This window comes from Salmo trutta, chromosome 17, assembly GCF_901001165.1.
Source record: "Salmo trutta chromosome 17, fSalTru1.1, whole genome shotgun sequence".
NCBI lineage: Eukaryota > Metazoa > Chordata > Actinopteri > Salmoniformes > Salmonidae > Salmo > Salmo trutta.
The window spans coordinates 33858726-33883151 of NC_042973.1; the positions used below are offsets into that span (position 1 = coordinate 33858726).

At 43.6% G+C, this 24426-nt stretch overlaps 1 protein-coding gene across 1 annotated transcript in view; it reads left to right on the forward strand.

The window, feature by feature from the left end:
* Positions 1-24426, forward strand: part of LOC115152086 (SH3 and multiple ankyrin repeat domains protein 3-like) — a 168863-nt gene that overhangs the window by 138437 nt on the left and 6000 nt on the right. Inside the window, exon 4 of the mRNA XM_029696595.1 lies at positions 15858-15966. Within this exon, the coding sequence (XP_029552455.1) occupies positions 15858-15966 (109 nt within the window). The remainder of the gene's footprint in view (positions 1-15857; positions 15967-24426) is intronic.

The window sequence follows — 24426 nt, forward strand, 5'->3', positions numbered from 1 at the left end:
ACTGAGCTGCTCTCTCTCTCTCTCTCTCTCTCTCTCTCTCTCTCTCTCTCTCTCTCTCTCTCTCTCTCTCTCTCTCACACACTTCTGAAGGAAAATCTAGAGTATACTGTTCCACTGTAGTATGACACTGTTCGTGTGAATTTATGCATTCTTGCATCTGTGTGTGTGTTTGTGTACTTGAGTAGATTAGCCATAACAAAGATGTCTCCTTTCCTCCGCGCTCAACGGGCAATATTACACACATCAAACAAAACACATCATTAGCTAAACATCCCTCTGACCGTTCTAGTAATGCATTTCATAGTACACATGCACGCACAGACTGCTCTTCCCACACATATATGTTGCTGACAGTCAGAGCTCAGTCTTTGTATCCTATCACCATAACAACTGCTTCTCAGATAAGCTGAAAAAAGCTGGAGTGAATTTCTCCTCAGTATGGCTAAGGATGGTGAGAGGAGCAGTCGGCAGTCTTTCTCAGTGCCAGTGTGTGTGTCTGTGTGTGTGAGTGAGCGAGGGGGAGCCTGGTAGGGGCGAGAAGGGAGGAGATGGCTGTGAGTGAGGGAGCGAGAGAGAGCTGTCAACTTGTGGAGGAGTTAAAGAGAGGGATTCTGGAAGGAGGAATATATTTGTCGCCTCGCATGGTGAGTTGCACACGCCTTCTACATTATGTTATGTTAATCAGCAACGCTGGCCACAGACAAGGTGTGTGTGTTTGGTGTGTGTGTTTGGTGTGTGTGTCTGTGTGTGCGTGTTTTTTTGTGTAAATATGTGCAAGCGTGTGTATGTCTGTAAAAAGAATCCTTTGTTTGTGTCACGCATGCTTTTACTTTGCTGTACCTTTTACTTTGTGTGCATGCATGTATGAGTGTGTGTACTGTAGGTTTCAGTGCATGCAGCACTTATGTAACAAGTGAGATAGAGAAACCTTGAAAGGGTAGAATAGTAATGATATCTCTCTTTTAGCCAGATGGGTTGCAGAAGGGTATATCTGAACACAGCTCTACCTCTCCTTTAGCCGATATGTTTCATACCATCTCTTTATCTCACCATAAAGCTATGTTAGATACTATGTCAATATATTCTTGACTACTTCCAATACTGTGTGTTAATACTGTATTGAATATTTCAGATGCTGTATCGATATTGTATTACCTATTTCCTATTCCTCCGTGATATTAGCTGGAATGAAGTTAAAGGGCTATTCCATGCCAAGACAGCCCAAAATCATTGTGGGTATCTCAGATTGTTCTAGCAATTCTCTCATACAACCTTCATTGGGAGGAAGGATGTTTGATTTGCTTTTTATATTTTAGACCCTTTTCAGACCTATAAGTCTCATGTAAGACCCTATGATCTGTGAACCATACATGATACAGACAACATATTGGTGTCATTATACTACTTATAGTGTGCTCTCAAATATGGAGTATGTCTCGATTCAGATTTAAAAAAAATTCACTTTCATATATTTAACATAAAAACATTGATTTTGCTTATTGTTGTTTACATATTTTTCGGAACAATTTTTTCTTCAAACACATCACATTTCCAGAGTGGGCTCTCTTGTACTTTTGAAGATATGATGCATTTGATACATAGAAATTGACATTATAGGTCAGTAACCAATAACAGCCCTTTAGGATTGCACATTCAGCAAATCACCAGCACAGGGAGTTCCTTTTAGATCCATTTTGCCATTCACTGTGTTGGTTGTGCTAAAAAATGTATCATCACTTCAAAATTAGCAGAGAGCCCACTCTGGGAATGTAATGTACTTGTACAGTGTATTGCGCCAATACATTTTTGTTTAAATTAACTACATCAAAAAGAGTACTTTTGAGATATTCATTTTAATTTTTTAATGTTGAATACATGAATAGGATATTTTTTGGGTCAGAATCTAGACATACTCCATATGTTAGAGCACATTATAAGTAGTATAATGACACTAATATGTTGTCTGTATTATGTACGGTTCACAGATCATAGGGTCTTACAGGAGACTTGTATGTCTCAAAGTGTTACAAAATGGTCACTTTCATCTCAACAGTTTTTTTGTGATACAAATGTAAAAAGCATGTCAAACATCCTTCCTCCTGATTAAGTTTCTATTCTGTCTGACAATTTCCAGAACAATCTGAAATGCCCAAAATATTTTTGGGTTGTCTTGGAGTGATAACGCCCTAATCATAGTTCACAGAAACTATAGTCGGCATACGGAATCTCTCAAATAAACCAAGGTTTCTAAATCAATAGTATTGATTGAGAATATTTTACAGGTTGGTTGATGAGGCTATTAATGATGAAGGGTCAGGGTTGGGGTCATTTCCATTTCAATTCAGAAAGTAAACAAAATGCAAACTGAATCACTCAGTGATTGAATTGAAGTGGAATTTACCCCAACCTTTTATTTAGATAAAAGTATTCAATATGCATTGTCCTCTCATTGTACTTTATACGGCTGCGGTGTTTTGCTTGCACACTTCCTTGTTTCAGTAGTAGTATGGAACTAGATCAGTAAGGACCAGAAAAGTTCTGGTCGAAATCCCTAGTTTGGTAGTTCTATTGGTCTTTTCAATAAAACGTCATGAAGGTGTAGAGTGTTCGATTTGCCTGCTGGGGGGCAAGGAGACCCATAGCTCCGCTAAAACCATTGACAACTGTGTGCCGTTTTCAAGGTTTTTTTAATTCAATGTTAACTATTTGGTTGTAATATCGTCACCTTTTGAAGAGCATAGTCAGACATACAAATGTCTGATTATTCCATGCAAAACAATTGAGCACATTTAGCTCCATCAGAGTTATACAGCAAGCAACTGTATCATAGCAGCTGGAAGATGTTTGGGGGATAGCAGGGAAAAAGTGGTGAACTGTCCTAAAGACGGCTATATCAGTCTGCTAATGAGGGACCAGTAAAGGCCCAGTGCACTACTTTTGTAATCAATTTTCAACAAAAAAAATTTTCCCCCACGCTACAGACATATAGGTCAGCTAATGCACGACTAGCAAAGGCCCAGTGCACACATTTTGTGAAGAAAAACATATTCAACTAATATATATATATATATATACAGTACTGTACTCATTCAAAGGTTTTTATTTATTTGACCATTTTCTACATTGTAGAATAATAGTGAAGACATCAAAACTATGCAATAACACATATGGAATCATGTAGTAAATAAGAAAGTGTTAAACAAATCAAAATATATTTTATCTTTGAGATTCTTCAAAGTAGCCACCCTTTTCCTTGATGACAGCTTTAAACACTCTTGGCATTATCTCAACCAGCTTCATGAGGTAGTCACCTGGAATGCATTTAGATTAACAGGTGTGCCTTTGTTAAAAGTTAATTTGTGGAATTTCTTTCCTTCTTAATGCGTTTCAGCCAAACAGTTATGTTGTGACAAGGTAGGGGTGGTATACAGAAGATAGCTATATTCGGTAAAAGACCAAGTCCTTATGTCAAGAACAGCTCAAAAAAACAAAGAGAAATGAAAATCCATCATTACTTTAAGATATGAAGGTCAGTCAATATGGAACATTTCAAGGACTTTGACATTTTCTTCAAGTGCAGTTGTAAAAACCATCAAGAGCTATGATGAAACTGGCTCTCATGAGGACAGCAACAGGAAAGGAAGACCCAGAGTTACCTCTGCTGCAGAGGATAAATTCATTAAAGTTACCAGCCTCAGAAATTGAATCCCAAATAAATGCTTCGGAGTTCAAGTAACAGACACATCTCAACATCAACTGTTCAGAGGAGACTGGGTGAATCAAGCCTTCATGGTCAAATTGCTGCAAAGAAACCACTACTTATAAGAAGAAAATACTTGCTTAGGCCAAGAAACACGAGCAATGGACATTAGACCGGTGGAAATCTGTCCTTTGGCCTGATGAGTCCACATTTTTTATTTTTGTTTCCAACTGCTGTGTCTTTGTGAGACGCAGACTAGGTGAACGGATGAGCTCCGCATGTGTGGTTCCCATCGTGAATCATGGAGGAGGAGGTGTGATGGTGTGGGGGTGCTTTGCTGGTGACTGTGTCTGTGATTTGTTGAATCATGAATCATTTGAATAATTTGCATGAATCAGGCTTTCATGGTCGAATTTCTGCAAAGAAACCACTACTAAAGGACACCAATGAGATGAAGAGACTCGCTTGGGTGAAGAAACACAAGCAATGGACATTAAACCGGTGGAAATCTGTCCTTTGGTCTGATGAGTCCAACTTTTAGATGTTTGGTTCCAACCGCCGTGTCTTTGTGAGACACAGAGAAGGTGAACGGAAGATCTCTGCATGTGTGGTTCCCACCGTGAAGCATGGAGGAGGTGGTGTGATGGTGTGGGGGTGCTTTACTGGTGACTGTGTCTGTGATTTATTTAGAATTCAAGACACACTTAACCAGTATGGCTACCGCAGCATTCTGCAGCAATATGGCATCCCATCTGGTTTGCTCTTAGTTGGACTATCATTTGTTTTTCCACAAGACAATGACCCAACACACCTCCAGGCTGTGTAATTGCTAAGGAAAGGAATGGAGATGCTGTATCAGATGACCTGGCCTCCACAACCACCCAACCTCAACCCATTTGAGAGGATTTGGGATGAGTTGGACCGCTGATTGAAGGAAAAGCAGCCAACAAGTGCTCAGCATATGTGGGAACTCCTTCAAGACTGTTGGAAAAGCATTCCAAGTGAAGCTGGTTGAGAGAATGCCAAGAGTGTGCAAGCTGTCATCGAGACAAAGGGAGGCTACTTTGAAGAATCTAAAATATAAAATATATTTTGATTTGTTTAACACTTTTTTGGGTTACTACATTATTTCATAGTTTTGATATCTTCACTACCCTTGAAAAATAATATTTACTTTTTACTCCATACATTTTCCCTGACACCCAAAAGTACTCGTTACATTTTGAATGCTTTAGCAGGACAGAAAATTGTCAAATTCACGTTCTTATCAGGAGAACATCCCTGGTCATCCCTACTGCCTCTGATATGGCAGATTCACTAAACACACATGCTTTGTTTGTAAATTAAGTCTGAGTGTTGGAGTGGGTCCCTGGCTATCCATAAATAAATAAAACAAATAAGTTGTGCAGTCTGGTTTGCTTAATATAAGGAATTTGAAATGATTCATACTTTTACTTTTACTTTTGATACTTAGGTATATTTTAGAAATTACATTTACTTTTGATACTTGTGTATATTTAAAACCATTTTTTTTTAAAACTTTTACTCAAGTAGTATTTTACTGGGTGACTTTTACTTGAGTCATTTTCTATTAAGGTATCTTTTCTTTTACTCAAGTATGACAATTGGGTACTTCTCCACCACTGATAAGGGTAAACACCGGAATATATATTTTTTGTCTCTCTTTCATAGCATGTGTGGTCGCCTAGATTTACGAGCCCAAGAACACCAAGGTAACCTGCCTAAATGACTACCGACCCATAGCACTCACGTCTGTAGCCATGAAGTGCTTTGAAAGGCTTGTCATAGCTCAAATCAACACCATTATTCCAGAAACCCAAGACCCACTCCAATTTGCATACCACGCCAACAGATCCACAAATGATGCAATCTCTATCGCACTCCACACTGCACTTTCCCACCTGAACAAAAGGAACACCTATGTGAGAATGCTATTCATTGACTACAGCTCAGCGTTCAACACCATAATGCCCTCAAACTCATCACTAAGCTAAGGACCTTGGACTAAACACCTCCCGCTGCAACTGGATCCTGGACTTCCTGACGGGTCGCCCCCAGTTGGTAAGGGTAGGTAACAACACATGTGCTTCGCTGATCCTCCTATACTCCCTGTTCACCCATGACTGCATGGCCAAGCACTTCTCCAACACCATCATTAAGTTTGGCGACGACATAACAGTGGTAGGCCTGATCACCGACAATGATGAGACAGCCTATGGGAGGAGTTCAGATACCTGGCAGTGTGGTGCAAGGATAACAACCTCTCCCTCAACATGATCAAGACAAAGGAGATGATTGTGGACTACAGGAAAAGAAGGGCTGATCACGCCCACATTCTAATCAGCGGGGTTGTAGTGAAGCAGGTTGAAAGCTTGAAGTTCCTTGGTGTCCACATCACCAACAAAGTATCATGGTCGAAACACACCAAGACAGTTGTGAAGAGGGAACAACAGCGCCTACTCCCCCTCAAGAGACTGAAAAGATTTGGCATGGGTCCTCAAATCCTCAAACATTTCTACAGCTGTGCCTTCAAGAGCATCCTGACTGGTTGCATCAGCTCCTGGTAAGGCAACTGCTTGGCCTCCGAATGGAAGGCACTGCATAGGGTAGAGGAAGGCCGTAAAAATTGCCAAAGACTCCAGCCACCCTAGTCATAGACCGTTCTCTCTGCAGCCGCACGGCAAGCAGTACCAGAGCCCCAAGTCTAGGTCCAAAAGCTTCTTAACAGCTTCTACCCCCAAGCCATAAGACTTCTGAACAGCTAATCAAATGTCTACCCGGGCTATTTGCTGCTGCGACTCTCTGTTTATTATCCATGCACAGTCACTTTACCTCTACCTACACTAATGTTCAAAAGTTTGGGGTCACTTAGAAATGTCCTTGTTTTTGACAGAAAAGCACATTTATAACATATATATTTTAACATCAATAACATCAAAATAATCAGAAATACAATTACTATTGTAGCTGGAAACAGATGATTTTAATGGAATATCTACATTGGCGTACAGAGGCCCATTATCAGCAAGCATCACTCCTGTGTTCCAATGGCACGTTGTGTTAGCTAATCCAAGTTTATCATTTTAAAAGGCTAAATGATCATTAGAAAACCCACAAATGCTGACGCTCCAGATACTCAATTAGTCTAAAGAAGGTCAGTTTTATTGCTTCTTTATTCAGAACAACGGTTTTCAGCTGTGCTAACATAATTGCGAAGGGGTTTTCTAATGATCAATTAGCATTTTAAAATGATAAACTTGGATTGGAGATTCAAATGTAACCTTTATTTAACTAGGCAATTCAGTTATTTACAATGACGACCTACCCCGGCCAAATCCTGACAACGCTGGGCCAAATACAGGCATGCCAAGCTTGTAGCAGAGGTGGGACCAAGTCATTGTTTTACAAGTCACAAGTAAGTCTCAAGTCTTAGTAGTCAAGTCCCAAGTCAAGACAGGCAAGTCCGAGTCAAGTCTCAAGTCAAGACCGTCAAGTATCAAGTCAAGTCTCAAGTCCTACACTTTGAGTTTCGAGTCCTAAACAAGTCATAATGTACTCTTCACCAAATGTAATACCATTTCATATTTTTAACAAGAGTAATAGTATATTACATTTACGCAAATCATGGATGCTTTTAAAAATATCTATGTATTTATTACTTTCCAAATAAATGTTATATTTCCATGGAAATACATGGGTAGCCATGAGAAAGACCCCCCCCCCCAATAGTGATCAACTATCGAGGATCGCTATGGGGCGCAATTGGGCAATGTAGGCTTGTACACAATCGCCCAACCTTAACACACACACACACACACACACACACTGTGTGGTTACAGTAGGCTAACGTATGTCAGTGATTTTAGGAACAGCAGTAACATCAGACAGGGTTTAGGCTACCAACTGCCTAGCCAGTTGTAGCTCATTCTTGGGTGCAATGATCACGTTCCCGCACTGACTGACTGACTGTGTGGAGGCTCATTGATTTAATGTTACGTTAGCCTATATCATACACTATTAAAGTAATAAAATATATAGCTGTCGGCTATATTAGCCACAAATTACCGTTCTTTGTGCAGCTTCAAATGTCAAACAAAGTTGGAAATTGTTGCACCTCCGTCTGTAATTTTCTTTCCGCATTTTGTTTTGTTGATACAGCGTCGTCTTTATATACAAAAATAATAATTTGGGGTATCATCTTTCCAAGGGCTCCATCTGAGTTCACCCGCCGACATTCCTCTACACTGCCACGCACAATTTTTTCTCAGCTGGCACAATTTGATTGGCTGCTGTCCGATTCAAACTGTAATCTGTTAAATGAAGAGTTGATGCGCTGCACACTTTTTTTAATAGCATCATTTTTAATATTTGGGCTTGGGGAGGGTATTAAGTCAGGTCGAGTCATAAAGCTCAAGTCCAAGTCAAGCCACGAGTCATTGGTGTTAAAGTCAAAGTCGAGTTGCTAGTCATTATATTTGTGACTCGAGTCTGACTTGAGTCCAAGTCATGTGACTTGAGTCCACACCTCTGGCTTGTAGTGTCATACCCAAGAAGACTCGAGGCTGTAATCGCTGCAAAAAGATGATTTATTATATTGACAAGTTAGCAGAGTGACAGCTCTAACAATGGATGTACATTTTCTGGATGGTTGAAGGTAGGAGAGATCAGGTGGGACTATTTTTGCCAATGAGAGGGCAGATATACGTGAACAACAGGCACAACTAAGTAATTTTTCTCAAAGTTGCCGGAATGCTACGCATCCACTTATATCAGTGCCTTTGAAACTTCTATTCGATCAAATAAGCCTCACATAATTCGATACGCTCTCATAGAACTCCATACAAAAAAGGCCTTATCTCACGTGGACAGATTTTGGGCAGAGTGAATCGTATCACTTCTCCTTTTCCTCTCTGACATGACATTCACAGTTTGAGCTACTCCAGGAGGTGACGTTGCAGGCTAACCGGGGTTCTGCAGGATGCTATTAGCAACTAAATTATCCTTGTAACTTATTCTGTGTGCGATTTGAAAATAATTGGTTCAAGGACATACTGTATATCTGGTATATTAGAAGCAATTATTGGTACCATAATTGTCTTAGATTTTTTGGTTGTTGATTTACACGAAGATTGACCACAAATCTGTTGTTCTGCCCCTGAACAAGGCAGTTAACCTACTGTTCCTAGGCCGTCATTGAAAATAAGAATTTGTTCTTAAATTACTTGCCTAGTTAAATAAAGGTAAAAATATATATATATATATTTAAAAAAGATTGCCATTGTCACGGTTGTCGTCGGTGAATGAGGACCAAAACGCAGCAGGTACGTGTATGCTCATCTTGATTTTTAATTAACTTCAAAAATGAACATACAAAAATAACAAAGAAACGAACGAACGATCAACAAACAGTCTGTTAAAGCATAAGGCTGAACACAGAACAATCACCCAAGAATAACAAACACAAACACACCCTAATATATGGGACTCTCAATCAAAGGCAGATAGACAACACCTGCCTTCAACTGAGAGTCCCAACCCCAATCAGCACAACATAGAAACACACTCACCAGACTACACATAGAAATACATAAACATAGAACATCAACCCAAAACCCCGGAAATACTAAATCAAACCCCCCTTTGAACAAACACACCACCCTGAACCACATAAAACAAATACCCCCTGCCACGCCCTGACCAAACTACAAAACAATTAACCTTATATACTGGCCAGGACGTGACAGTACCCCCCCCTTAAATGTGCTACCCCGGAAGCACCTTAACAAAAAAAAAATAACCCAAACAATACCCAAAAGAAAAATTCCCCCTTACTAAAGGGAGGGAAGGGAGGGTGACTGCCGTCAACGATGGGCACTGTGCTACACCCCCCCTCCCCAAAGCACCTATTTTTGGAGGTGGCTCCGGCTCAGGCCGTTCCAGGCTGTCTGGGCAGTCTGGCAGCTCGGGACAGTCTGGCAGCTCGGGACAGTCTGGGCAGTCTGGCAACTCGGGACAGTCTGGGCAGTCTGGCAACTCGGGACAGTCTGGGCAGTCTGGCCACTCCGGCAGTTCAGGGCAGTCTGGCCACTCCGGCAGTTCAGGGCAGTCTGGCCACTCCGGCAGTTCAGGGCAGTCTGGCCACTCCGGCAGTTCAGCGCAGTCTGGCCACTCCGGCAGTTCAGCGCAGTCTGGCCACTCCGGCAGTTCAGCGCAGTCTGGCCACTCCGGCAGTTCAGGGCAGTCTGGCCACTCCGGCAGTTCAGCGCAGTCTGGCCACTCCGGCAGTTCAGCGCAGTCTGGCCACTCCGGCAGTTCAGCGCAGTCTGGCCACTCCGGCAGTTCAGCGCAGTCTGACCACTCCGGCGACTGTTGACTGGCGGGCAGCTCCGACGACTGTTGACTGACGGGCAGCTCCGACGACTGTTGACTGACGGGCAGCTCCGACGACTGTTGACTGACGGGCAGCTCCGACGACTGTTGACTGGCGGGCAGCTCCGACGACTGTTGACTGGCGGGCAGCTCCGACGACTGTTGACTGGCGGGCAGCTCCGACGACTGTTGACTGGCGGGCAGCTCCGACGACTGTTGACTGGCGGGCAGCTCCGACGACTGTTGACTGGCGGGCAGCTCTGACGACTGTTGACTGGCGAGGCTGGGTTTACGCACTTGCAGTTTAGTGCGGGGAGCGGCAACATTACGAGTTGGACTGGGTGGACGCACTTCCGGGTCCGCACGAGAGACAGGAGCTGGAAACCCAGGGCTATGGAGTTACACAGCCGGTCTAGATCTTACCTCCTGCACAACCCGCCTTGGCTGGATGGAACTAGTAGCCCTGTACGAGCGGAGTGCTCGTACAGGGCAGACTGGGCTGTGCAGGGGCCTGATGGTAGCCGTGCGTAGAGCGGGAGTTGGGTAGCCTGGTCCTCGGAGGCGTACCGGCGACCAGATGCGCTGCGCAGGCATCCTCCTACCAGGCTGGATGCCCGCTCTAGCACGGCACCTGCGAGGGGCTGGAATAACTCGCACCGGACTGTGCGTGCGTATGGGTGAGATAGTGCGCTTCTCAGCGAAACATAGCGCTCTCCACCCCACACGCTCCTCCATATAACCACGGGTAGCTGGCTTCCGGCTCTTCCTTTGCCTAGCCAAACTACCCGTGTGCCCCCCCAAAAAAAAATATTGGGGGTGCCTCTCGTGCTTCTCCCTCAGCGCGTCTCTGGCCTCGTACCATCGCCTCTCCGCCTTGGCTGCCTCAATTTCCCACTGCGGGCGCTGATAATCCCCAGCCTGATGCCAAGGTCCGGCCCCGTCCAGAATTTCCTCCCAAGTCCACTTCTCCCGCCAGTCCAACTCGAACGCCGTCTGCTCCTTCCTCTGCTGCTTGGTCCTTGAGTGGTGGGTGATTCTGTCACGGTTGTCGTCGGTGAATGAGGACCAAAACGCAGCAGGTACGTGTATGCTCATCTTGATTTTTAATTAACTTCAAAAATGAACATACAAAAATAACAAAGAAACGAACGAACGATCAACAAACAGTCTGTTAAAGCATAAGGCTGAACACAGAACAATCACCCACGAATAACAAACACAAACACACCCTAATATATGGGACTCTCAATCAAAGGCAGATAGACAACACCTGCCTTCAACTGAGAGTCCCAACCCCAATCAGCACAACATAGAAACACACTCACCAGACTACACATAGAAATACATAAACATAGAACATCAACCCAAAACCCCGGAAATACTAAATCAAACCCCCCTTTGAACAAACACACCACCCTGAACCACATAAAACAAATACCCCCTGCCACGCCCTGACCAAACTACAAAACAATTAACCTTATATACTGGCCAGGACGTGACAGTACCCCCCCTTAAAGGTGCTACCCCGGAAGCACCTTAACAAAAAAAAAATAACCCAAACAATACCCAAAAGAAAAATTCCCCCTTACTAAAGGGAGGGAAGGGAGGGTGGCTGCCGTCAACGACGGCACTGTGCTACACCCCCCCTCCCCAAAGCACCTATTTTTGGAGGTGGCTCCGGCTCAGGCCGTTCCAGGCTGTCTGGGCAGTCTGGCAGCTCGGGACAGTCTGGCAGCTCGGGACAGTCTGGGCAGTCTGGCAACTCGGGACAGTCTGGGCAGTCTGGCAACTCGGGACAGTCTGGGCAGTCTGGCCACTCCGGCAGTTCAGGGCAGTCTGGCCACTCCGGCAGTTCAGGGCAGTCTGGCCACTCCGGCAGTTCAGGGCAGTCTGGCCACTCCGGCAGTTCAGCGCAGTCTGGCCACTCCGGCAGTTCAGCGCAGTCTGGCCACTCCGGCAGTTCAGGGCAGTCTGGCCACTCCGGCAGTTCAGCGCAGTCTGGCCACTCCGGCAGTTCAGCGCAGTCTGGCCACTCCGGCAGTTCAGCGCAGTCTGGCCACTCCGGCAGTTCAGCGCAGTCTGGCCACTCCGGCAGTTCAGCGCAGTCTGACCACTCCGGCGACTGTTGACTGGCGGGCAGCTCCGACGACTGTTGACTGGCGGGCAGCTCCGACGACTGTTGACTGGCGGGCAGCTCCGACGACTGTTGACTGGTGGGCAGCTCCGACGACTGTTGACTGGCGGGCAGCTCTGACGACTGTTGACTGGCGAGGCTGGGTTTACGCACTTGCAGTTTAGTGTGGGGAGCGGCAACAGGACGAGTTGGACTGGGTGGACGCACTTCCGGGTCCGCATGAGAAACAGGAGCTGGAAACCCAGGGCTATGGAGTTACACAGCCGGTCTAGATCTTACCTCCTGCACAACCCGCCTTGGCTGGATGGAACTAGTAGCCCTGTACGAGCGGAGTGCTCGTACAGGGCAGACTGGGCTGTGCAGGGGCCTGATGGTAGCCGTGCGTAGAGCGGGAGTTGGGTAGCTTGGTCCTCGGAGGCGTACCGGCGACCAGATGCGCTGCGCAGGCATCCTCCTACCAGGCTGGATGCCCGCTCTAGCACGGCACCTGTGAGGGGCTGGAATAACTCGCACCGGACTGTGCGTGCGTATGGGTGAGATAGTGCGCTTCTCAGCGAAACATAGCGCTCTCCACCCCACACGCTCCTCCATATAACCACGGGTAGCTGGCTTCCGGCTCTTCCTTTGCCTAGCCAAACTACCCGTGTGCCCCCCCCAAAAAAATTATTGGGGGTGCCTCTCGTGCTTCTCCCTCAGCGCGTCTCTGGCCTCGTACCATCGCCTCTCCGCCTTGGCTGCCTCAATTTCCCACTGCGGGCGCTGATAATCCCCAGCCTGATGCCAAGGTCCGGCCCCGTCCAGAATTTCCTCCCAAGTCCACTTCTCCCGCCAGTCCAACTCGAACGCCGTCTGCTCCTTCCTCTGCTGCTTGGTCCTTGAGTGGTGGGTGATTCTGTCACGGTTGTCGTCGGTGAATGAGGACCAAAACGCAGCAGGTACGTGTATGCTCATCTTGATTTTTAATTAACTTCAAAAATGAACATACAAAAATAACAAAGAAACGAACGAACGATCAACAAACAGTCTGTTAAAGCATAAGGCTGAACACAGAACAATCACCCACGAATAACAAACACAAACACACCCTAATATATGGGACTCTCAATCAAAGGCAGATAGACAACACCTGCCTTCAACTGAGTCCCAACCCCAATCAGCACAACATAGAAACACACTCACCAGACTACACATAGAAATACATAAACATAGAACATCAACCCAAAACCCCGGAAATACTAAATCAAACCCCCCTTTGAACAAACACACCACCCTGAACCACATAAAACAAATACCCCCTGCCACGCCCTGACCAAACTACAAAACAATTAACCTTATATACTGGCCAGGACGTGACAGCCATGTTTCCATTCCACGACAATGGGGGTTCTGTTTTCTGCTAACAATGCCTGCAGTACCTCGGTGGAACTTCTGTGGCTTCAATGAGAAGGGGCAGTATATCTCCACTCACCTGCATCTCCACTGAGATCTCTCTCTTCCCTCTCTATTCCTCTTTTTACAGCTCTTGAAGGAGTAACCTAGAACAATGTGAGTCTCAGGAATAACAATATAGTTTGGTCACATGTCGAGCAATTTTTTAAAACTAATATAGGCATGTTTGAGGAGAGATGTAGGTGACCTTGCTCTGGCTTGCTGAATATAAATTAGGCTACAGCATTGGCAGTGAGCTGGCGGGGAAGTTTGAATGGCAAGAGCGTGGTGTGATCACATTGGCAAGTGGGGATGAATTTATCGGCTACATTACTGCACTGAGGCATTGCAAACATACAAAACAGGTAGAGAGAAACAGATTCATTCATTCTAGCAACGCACGTGTCAGTGCGCGGCCAGTCAGTGGCAGAACACGTGTCCCAGAGAACACTTTCTATTGGTCAACAGCCTATTCTGGCATGCAAAAACCCCACATAAATCAAACTTGTTCCGAATAAATATTTGATGGATTGCAGCAGGATGATATTTCGCAGTTGGTGTGAAAGTCATACGTTGCGAAACTCGTCCTACCGGCTGTATTTCTGCTTAAACGGTGAACACCTCAGATACACATGAAAACATGAAATGACCCTAGGAATCGATAGAACATCACCCAGAGATGCACAAAAATGACATAACATTCAAAATGGGTGAATCTTTCCTTTAAAAGCGAAGAAAAAAATACATGACCAAATCAATCAATAACAGACATGAGTGTACGTGCGTGTGTGTGCATGGTGTTATTTTATGAATGAGCTGTCCAGCCTTGTACAGCAGATGCAGATGTGCATGTATCCTTATTCACTCTAAACAGCTTAGTGAGATAGTCATCCGTATTGGATGACACGCTTCACTGCAACGAGGACACATAATAAGGATATCCCAAATTCCCACCTTTGGTGTGGAATTGTAGCACACAACTGAATATTGAGAGTAAAGACCTCAACTCCTCTTCTCTCAATAACCAATGGCTGTACACACACCCAATCTACATTACAGATGTTTTCCATTTTGTGCAGTATGTTAAAGGCCCAGTGCAGTCAAAAACTGGATCTTTCTGTGTTTTATATTTCCACACTATGAGGCTGGAATAGTACTGTGAAATTGGGAAAATTATGATAATGCCTTTTAGTGCAAGAACTGTTTGAAAAGACCGCCTGCAATTTCAGCCAGTTTTGGTGGAATAGAGTTTTGGCCTACCTGGTGACATCTCTGGAAATAACAGCAAATGTTCTTTTTTCCCCTTCCCCACTCATACCACTCCCAGACAGGCCTAGAACAATTATTGCTTGAGAAATTGTTCTTTGCTAAGAAGCTATCTTTGTTTATTTTTTTACCATAAAAACAGCTGCATTGGACCTTTAGATTTCAGTTAATCTACTGAATTTATTGAATTGAAATGGACTTGACCCCAAACCTGAGTGCTGTCTTTATAGTGTCCTTTACTCAAAACAATCCAGTAAGAATCAGCTGCTTAGTGGTTGAAAACTGTTGGATAGAAACAATCCTTTACTAACAATGCACAGTATATGTAGGAACTAGTTGGTTACAGGAAATGGCCTGGGGAAAATGGTTTGATCCTGTAAAGAGAAGTGCTCTGTACGATATGCTGTTTTGGGTGGAAGGAGTGTTTTTTTGTTGCTGTGTTGGAAGTACAGTAGAGATGGAATATTGCTTTCTACCCAAAGGTGCCTAATGCACTACTGTATCCACCTAAATCTTCCACTTGGACACACACACACACGGCAGTGTGCTTCAGCTTTCATATCTCACCTCCATTATTAAACATCTCTATCCACATGAGTGTTATATCACCCAATCACAGAGTTCTCTCTCCCTACATTTTTTCTCTTTATCTCCATAACTGTCTTTCGCTTGCTCTCTCTCTCACTGCCTCTCTTTTTTCTCTCCCCTCCTTCCCTGATGCATCCTGGCCTATCCACTCTATTTCTCTTCCTCTCTAACTATCGCTCTTGCCTCCTGGCCCCTCTCTCTCTTTATCTCTCTCTCTATCACTCTCTCTCTCAAACTCTCCACCTCTGCCCCTTCCTCAATATTTCATTGAATTTGATTTGCATGAAACATAATTAAATATGTTTTTGATACTAGTTGAATGACATGGACTCTCTCTCTGTCTGTCTCCAGGCGAACCTGAAGAAGTTTATGGAGTATGTTCAGCAGAGGAACATTGAGAAGGTGTCCAAATTCCTGGAGAAAGGTCTGGACCCCAACTTCCACGACCCTGAATCGGGAGGTGAGGAGCCTGTTGCATCTCCTTTATAACCGTTGTGTAAATTTCACACTAAGTATCTGCCATGCTCCATTTCTGAAAAGAATACACACGTAATTTTTTTATAAATTTACATTTGGTGCACGCCATACATACGCAGGTTTCCCGTTATAAACCTGTCATAAACCTGTGCGCACGTGAACGAGCATTATAACTCTGCCTGGAAAACGCCCTCCATTAACCTTTTATGTTGACAATAACACTTTATAATTTGGAACTATTGGAATTAGATCAGTTTCTGAATGAAAGAGCAATGGCAAATTTGATCACATTTTTTGTATAGGTGTGCTCTTCAACCGATCGCTGCCCGCACCTGCCCGCCCGTCCAGCATCACTACTCTGGACGGTTCTGACTTAGAATATGTGGACAACTACAAAGACCCAGGTGTCTGGTTAGACTGTAAACTCTCCTTCCAGACCCATATTAAGCATCTCCAATCCAAAATTAAATCTAGAATCGGCTTCCTATTTCGCAACGAAGCATCCTTCACTCATGCTGCCAAACATACCCTTGTAAAACTGACTATCCTAACGATCCTTGACTTCGGTGATGTCATTTACAAAATAGCCTCCAACACTCTACTCAACAAATTGGATGCAGTCTATCACAGTGCCATCCGTTTTGTCACCAAAGCCCCATATACTACCCACCACTGCGACCTGTACGCTCTCATTGGCTGGCCCTCGCTTCATACTCGTCACCAAACCCACTGGCTCCAGGTCATCTACAAGTCTCTGCTAGGTAAAGCCCCGCCTTATCTCAGTTCCCTGGTCACCATAGCAACACCCACCTGCAGCACGCGCTCCAGCAGCTATATTTCACTGGTCACTCCCAAAGCCAATTCCTCTTTGGCCGTCTTTCCTTCCAGTTCTCTGCTGCCAATGACTGGAACGAACTGCAAAAATCACTGAAGCTGGAGTCTTATATCTCCCTCTCTAACTTCAAGCACCAGCTGTCAGAGCAGCTCATAGATCATTGCACCTGTACATAGCCCATCCAACTACCTCATCCCCATACTGTATTTATTTATTTATTTTACTCTACTTGCACATTCATCTTCTGCACATCTATCACTCCAGTGTTTAATTTCTATATCATAATTAGGTCCTGTGTGGCTCAGTTGGTAGAGCATGGTGTTTGCAACGCCAGGGTTGTGGGTTTGATTCCCACGGGGGACCAGTATGGAATGAAATGTATGCATTCACTACTGTAAGTCGCTCTGGATAAGAGTGTCTGCTAAATGACTAAAATGTAATTACCTCCACTATGGCCTATTTTATTGGCTTACCTCCCTTATCTTACCTCATTTGCTCATACTGTATATATACTTATTTTCTGCTGTATTATTGACTGTATGTTTGTTTATTCCATGTGTAACTCTGTGTTGTTGTATGTGTCAAACTGCTTTGCTTTATCTTAGCCAGGTCGCAGTTGTAAATGAGAACTTGCTGTCAACTAGCCTACCTGGTTAAATAAAGGTGAAATAAAATAAAAAATAAAATAAAATAAAAAATAATGTTTTTATATTTTGCAGTGACTTTTTCAAACTAAACATGCATGTTGCCTATAGCAGTTCTGCAAGATTTATTGTAGCCTATATTCAAAACAATTTAAAAGTAGGCTATATGCTACAGCCCACACTTCTGTGCAAATACAAATTGTCGTTCAATATTTTGTTTATCAAAATACACTACCATTCAGAAGTTTGGGGTCACTTAGAAATGTCCTTGTTTTTGAAAGAAAAGCAAACATTTTGTCCATTAAAATAACATCAAATTGATCAGAAATACAGTGTAGACATTGTTAATGGTGTAAATGACTATTGTAGCTGGAAACGGCTGATTATTTATGGAATATCTACATAGACATACAGAGGCCCATTATCAGCAACCATCACTCCTGTGTTCCAATGGCACGTTATGTTAGCTAATCCAAGTTTATCATTTTAAAAGGTTAATTGATCATTAGAAAACCCTTTTGCAATTATGTTAGCACAGATGGAAACTGTTGTCCTGATTAAAGAAACAATAAAGATGGCCTTCTTTAGACTAGTTGAGTATCTGGAGCATTTGTGGGTTCGATTACAGGCTCATAATAGCCAGAAACAAAGAACTTTCTTCTGAAACTCATCAGTCTATTCTTGATCTGAGAAATGAAGGCTATTCCATGCAAGAAATTGCCAAGAAACTGAAGATATTGTACAAAGCTGTGTCCTACTCCCCTCACAGAATAGCGCAAACTGGCTCTAACTAGAATAGAAAGAGGAGTGGGAGGCCCCGGTGCATAACTGAGCAAGAGCACAAGTACATTAGTGTCAAGTTTGAGAAACAGACACCTCACAAGTCCTTAACTGGCAGCGTCATTAAATAGTACCTGCAAAACACCAGTCTCAACGTCAACAGTGAAAAGGTGACTCCGGTATGCTGGCCTTCTAAATCAAATCAAATCAAATTGTATTGGTCACATACACATGGTTAGGAGATGTTAATGCGAGTGTAGCGAAATGCTTGTGCTTCTAGTTCTGACCATGCAGTAATATCTAACAAGTATTCTAACAATTTCACAACAACTACCTTATACACACAAGTGTAAAGGAATGAATAAGAATATGTACACATAAATATATGGATGAGCGATGGCTGAACGGCAAAGGCAGAATGCAGTAAATGGTATAGAGTACAGTATATACATATGAGATGAGTAATGTAGTGTATGTAAACATTATATAAAGTGGCAATGTTTAACAGTCTGATGGCCTTGAGATAGAAACTGTTTTTCAGTCTCTCAGTCCCAGCTTTGATGCATCTGTACTGACTTCGCCTTCTGGATGATAGCGGGGTGAACAGGCAGTGGCTCTGGTTGTTGTTGTCCTTGATGATCTTTTTGGCCTTCCTGTTACATCGGGTGGTGTAGGTGTCTTGGAGGGCAGGTAGTTTGCCCCCGGTGATGCGTTGTGCAGACCTCAATACCCTCTGGAGAGCCTTGCGGTTGTGGGCGGAGCAGTTGTCGTACCAGGCGGTGATATAGTCCGACAGGATGCTCTCGATTGTGCATCTGTAAAAGTTTGTGAGTGTTTTTGGTGACAAGCCAAATTTCTTCAGCCTCCTGAGGTTGAAGAGGCACTGTTGCGCCTTTTTCACCACGCTGACTGTGTGGATGGACCATTTCAGTGTGTCCGTGATGTGTACACCGAGGAACTTAAAACGTTCCACCTTCTCTACTACTGTCCCGTCGAAGTGGATAGGGGGGTGCTCCCTCTGCTGTTTCCTGAAGTCCACGATCATCTCCTTTGTTTTGTTGACGTTGAGTGTGAAGTTGTTTTCCTGACACCACACTCCGAGGGCCTTCACCTCCTCCCTGTAGGCCGTCTCGTCGTTGTTGGTAATCAAGCCTACCACTGTAGTGTTGTCTGCAAACTTGATGATTGAGTTGGAGGCGTGCATGGCCACACAGTCATGGGTGAACAGGGAGTACAGGAGAGGGCTGAGAATGCACCATTGTGGGGCCCCAGTGTTGAGGATCAGCGGGGTGGAGATGTTGTTTCCTATTCTCGGCCAGTCAGAAAGTCCAGGACCCAGTTGCACAGGGCGGGGTCGAGACCAAGGGTCTCGAGCTTAATGACGAGTTTGTAGGGCACTATGGTGTTAAATGCTGAGCTGTAGTCGATGAACAGCATTCTTACATAGGTATTCCTTTTGTCCAGATGGGTTAGGGCAGTGTGCAGTGTGATTGCGATTGCATCGTCTGTGGACCTATTGGGGTGGTAAGCAAATTGGAGTGGGTCTAGGGTGTCAGGTAGGGTGGAGGTGATATGATCCTTGACTAGTCTCTCAAAGCACTTCATGATGACGGAAGTGAGTGCTACGGGGCGATAATCATTTAGCTCAGTTACCTTAGCTTTCTTGGGAACAAGAACAATGGTAGCCCTGTTGAAGCATGTGGGAACAGCAGACTGGGATAGGGATTGATTGAATATGTCCGTAAACACACCAGCCAGCTGGTCTGCGCATGCTCTGAGGACGCGGCCGGGGATGCCGTCTGGGCCGGCAGCCTTGCGAGGGTTAACACGTTTAAATGTTTTACTCACATTGGCTGCAGTGAAGAAGAGTCTGCAGATTTTGGTAACGGACCGTGTCTGTGGCGCTGTATTGTCCTCAAAGCGAGTGAAGAAGTTGTTTAGGCAGGGTTGCAAAGAAAAATACATATCTCATACTGGCCAATAAAAAGAAAAGATTAAGATGAGCGAAAGAACACAGACACTGGACAGAGAAAGATTGGAAAAAAGTGTTACGGACAAACGAATCTAAGTTTGAGGTGTTCGGATCACAAAGAAGAACATTCGTGAGACGCAGAAAAATGAGACGCAGGAAAATGAAAAGACGCTGGAGGAGTGCTTGACGCCATCTGTCAAGCATGGTGAAGGCAATGTGATGGTCTGGGGGTGCTTTGGTGGTGGTAAAGTGGGAGATTTGTACAGGGTACAAGGGATCTTGAAGAAGGAAGGCTATCACTCCATTTTGCAACGCCATGCCATACCCTGTGGACGGTGCTTAATTGGAGCAGGCAGCTGGTATTCTGTCTATAATGGAGTGGCCAGCACAGTCCCCGGATCTCAACCCTATTGAGCTTTTGTGTGAGCAGCTTGACCGTATGGTACGTAAGAAGTGCCCATCAAGCCAATCCAACTTGTGGGAGGTGCTTCAGGAAGCATGGGGTGAAATCTCTTCAGATTACCTCAACAAAGTGACAACTAGAATGTCAAAGGTCTGCAAAGCTGTAATTGCTGCAAATGGAGGATTCTTTGACAAAAGCAAAGTTTGACGGACACAATTATTTCAATTAAAAATCATTATTTATAACCTTTTCAACATCTTGACTATATTTCCTATTAATTTTCAAACTCATTTCATGTATGTTTTCATGGAAAACAAGGACATTTCTAAGTGGCCCCAAACTTTTGAATGGTAGTATATTTTTGTGTTTTTATGTGCTGCTGGTATAGGCTCCTAGATTAGGCTAAAAATGCTTTGATGTTGCACTCCTAGCATATTGCACAGCAATATTGTAGCCTGCCCATATTGTCAAATATTTTACATAAACTACCGGCCTATTGACTGTGTTGGCAGAAAGTTTTAATCTTTTGTAGTAATTTATTCTGTATTTGGCAAAGGAATGTGACAGTTTTTGAAAGAGCAGAACGTTTGAATTCAGCAATGTTCTGCATCAACTTTTCCCCCAACCTAAATATGCTGGACTATGTAAAAATTGAAATTACAGTAGGCTACATACAGTAGTAGCATACATACTAAAAGTAAAAGATAAACTGATGTTCATGTTAAATTCTACTGTAGACTAAAAACCGAGCCGCCCATGGGATCACATACAGCAAAACTTGAAATACATAGCCTATCTATTTACTTTGCTATTATAGTTCCAATTAAATGAGAGATGCACATGGTAATTTGTTGTATGGCTACTTCAGGAATATGAACCCATCACGGCCAAAAAAAGATGAGGAATTTATTCTGCAGTGGTTATGAAAATAAATTGGAAATAAAATACTATGTGTAATTATTAATTATTATAGCCGATTTACGCTCTTCTCTGCATCTTGTTATTATGTTTTTATGAATAAGCTTTTCATCATATCCACCTTTTGCTCAAAAACATACTTGCCTGCTTGTAATACAACAATCACTAGAAAATGTGCATACGCACGGTCTAAAGTTTGGGAGAGGGAAGGAAATTCTCATGGCAATTTCAGTTTTTATAAATGACACTTTGCGGGAACACTGACGCATGCATGTTTTGGGGTATATTTTGTAAGTACGCAACATTTAAAAATGAGGCCCCGGATATTATGGAATCAATCATACAGACAGACAGACAGACAGACAGACAGACAGACAGACAGACAGACAGACAGACAGACAGACAGACAGACAGACAGACAGACAGACAGACAGACAGACAGGCAGACAGGCAGGCAGGCAGGAAGGCAGGCAGGCAGGCAGGCAGGCAGGCAGGAAGGCAGGCAGGCAGGCAGGCTGACACAGAAACATACAAACAGATACACAGATAGAAGTAAACACTTAGACTGAAGTAAACACTTAGACGGACAGATAGAGGTAGATAACAAGCTCGGCTGTGATTATTCGGGTTGGCTGCCTGCTGAGCGATTTCCGTCTAGCCCTTTCTGCTCCATACCAATGCATGCTGGGTAAAGCTGGATTATTTCATGCTAATCTCCTCATGTTTATGCAAATGTTTGTGCAGCCATTTGTTGAGAGCCTCCAGTGAGGTGAGAGGGAGAGAGAGAGAGAGAGAGAGAGAGAGAGAGAGAGAGAGAGAGAGAGAGAGGGAGAGAGAGATCATTGAATGAACTACAGGACAAAATAAAAACCCTCCAACCGATAAAGGCCTGTGGTATTGATGGTTTCCTCAATGACATGATGAAATATACAGACAACAAATTCCAGTTGGCTATACTAAAACTCTTTAACATCATCCTTAGCTGTGGCATCTTCCCCAATATTTAGAACCAAGGACTGATCACCGCAATCCATAAAAGTGAAGACAAATTTGACCCCATTAACAGTAGACTCGTACATTTCCTCAGTGAAAATAATGTACTGAGCAACTGTCAAAATGTTTTTTTTACCAAATTATTGTACGACCACGTATTCACCCTGCACACTCTAATTGACAAATAAACAAACCAAAACAAAGGCAAAGTCTTCTCATGCTTTGTTGATTTCAATAAAGCCTTTGACTCAATTTGGCATGAGTGTCTGCTATACAAATTGATGGAAAGTGGTGTTGTGGAAAAACATACAACATTATAAAATCCATGTCCACAAACAACAAGTGTGCAGTTAAAATAGGCAAAAAACACACACATTTCTTCCCACAGGGCCGTGGGGTGAGACAGGGATGCAGCTTAAGCCCCACCCTTTTCAACATATATATCAACGAATTGGCGAGGGCACTAGAACAGTCGGCAGCACCTAGCCTCACCATACTAGAATCTGAAGTCAAATGTCTACTGTTTGCTGATGATCTGGTGCTTCTGTCACCAACCAAGGAGGGCCAACAGCAGCACCTAGATCTTCAGCACAGATTCCACCAGACCTGGGCCCTGACAGTAAATCTCAGTAAGACCAAAGGTCCCACAGGTAACTTCCACAAAGCTGTGAACGATCTGAGAGACAAGGCAAGAAGGGCATTCTATGCCATCAAAAGGAACATAAAATTTGACATTCCAATTAGGATCTGGCTAAAAATACTTGAATCAGTTATAGAACTCATCGCCCTTTATGGTTGTGAAGTCTGGGGTCTGCTCACCAACCAAGAACTCACAAAATGGGACAAACACCAAAAATCAAAAATTATCCCCCGTGTACAAAGTAAAACACCAAATAATGCATGCAGAGCAGAATTAGGCCGATACAAATGATCAAAATCCAGAAAAGAGCCGTTAAATTCTACAACCACCTAAAAGGAAGCGATTCCCAAACCTTCTATAACAAAGCCATCACCTACATAGAGATGAACCTGGAGAAGAGTACACTAAGCAAGCTGGTCGTGGGACTCTATTCACAAACACAAACAGACCCCACGGAGCCCCAGGACAGCAACACAATTAGACCCAACCAAGTCATGAGAAAACAAAAAGATAATTACTTGACACATTGGAAAGAATTAACAAAAAGACTGAGCAAACTAGAATGCTATTTGGTCCTAAACAGAGAGTAAACAGTGGCAGAATACCTGACCACTGTGACTGACCCAAAATTTAAGGAAAGCTTTGACTATGTACAGAGCATAGCCTTGCTATTGAGAAAGGCCGCCGTAGGCAGACCTGGCTCTCAAGAGAAGACCCGGCTATATGCACACTGCCCACAAAATGAGGTGGAAACTGAGCTGCACTTCCTAACCTCCTGCCAAATGTATGACCATATTAGAGACATATATTTCCCTCAGATTACACAGATCCACAAAAGAAACCAGATATTGATAAACTCTCTTATCTACTGGGTGAAATACCACAGCGTGCCATCACAGCAGCAAGATCTGTGACCTGTTGCCACAAGAAAAGGGCCACCAGTGAAGAACAAACACAATTGTAAATACAACCTATATTTATGTTTATTTATTTTCCCTTTTATACTTTAAGCTTTTGCACATCATTACAACACTCTATATATGCATAATCAACATTTGTAATGTCTTTATTCTTTTGGAACTTCTGTGACTGTAATGTTTACTGTTCATTTTTAATATTTATTTCACTTTTGTATACTATCTACTTCACTTGCTTTGGCAATGATAACATATGTTTCCCATGCCAATAAAGCCCCTTGAATTGAATTGAGAGAGAGAGAGAGAGAGAGAGAACAAACAAATGGAAAATCAATTACAAG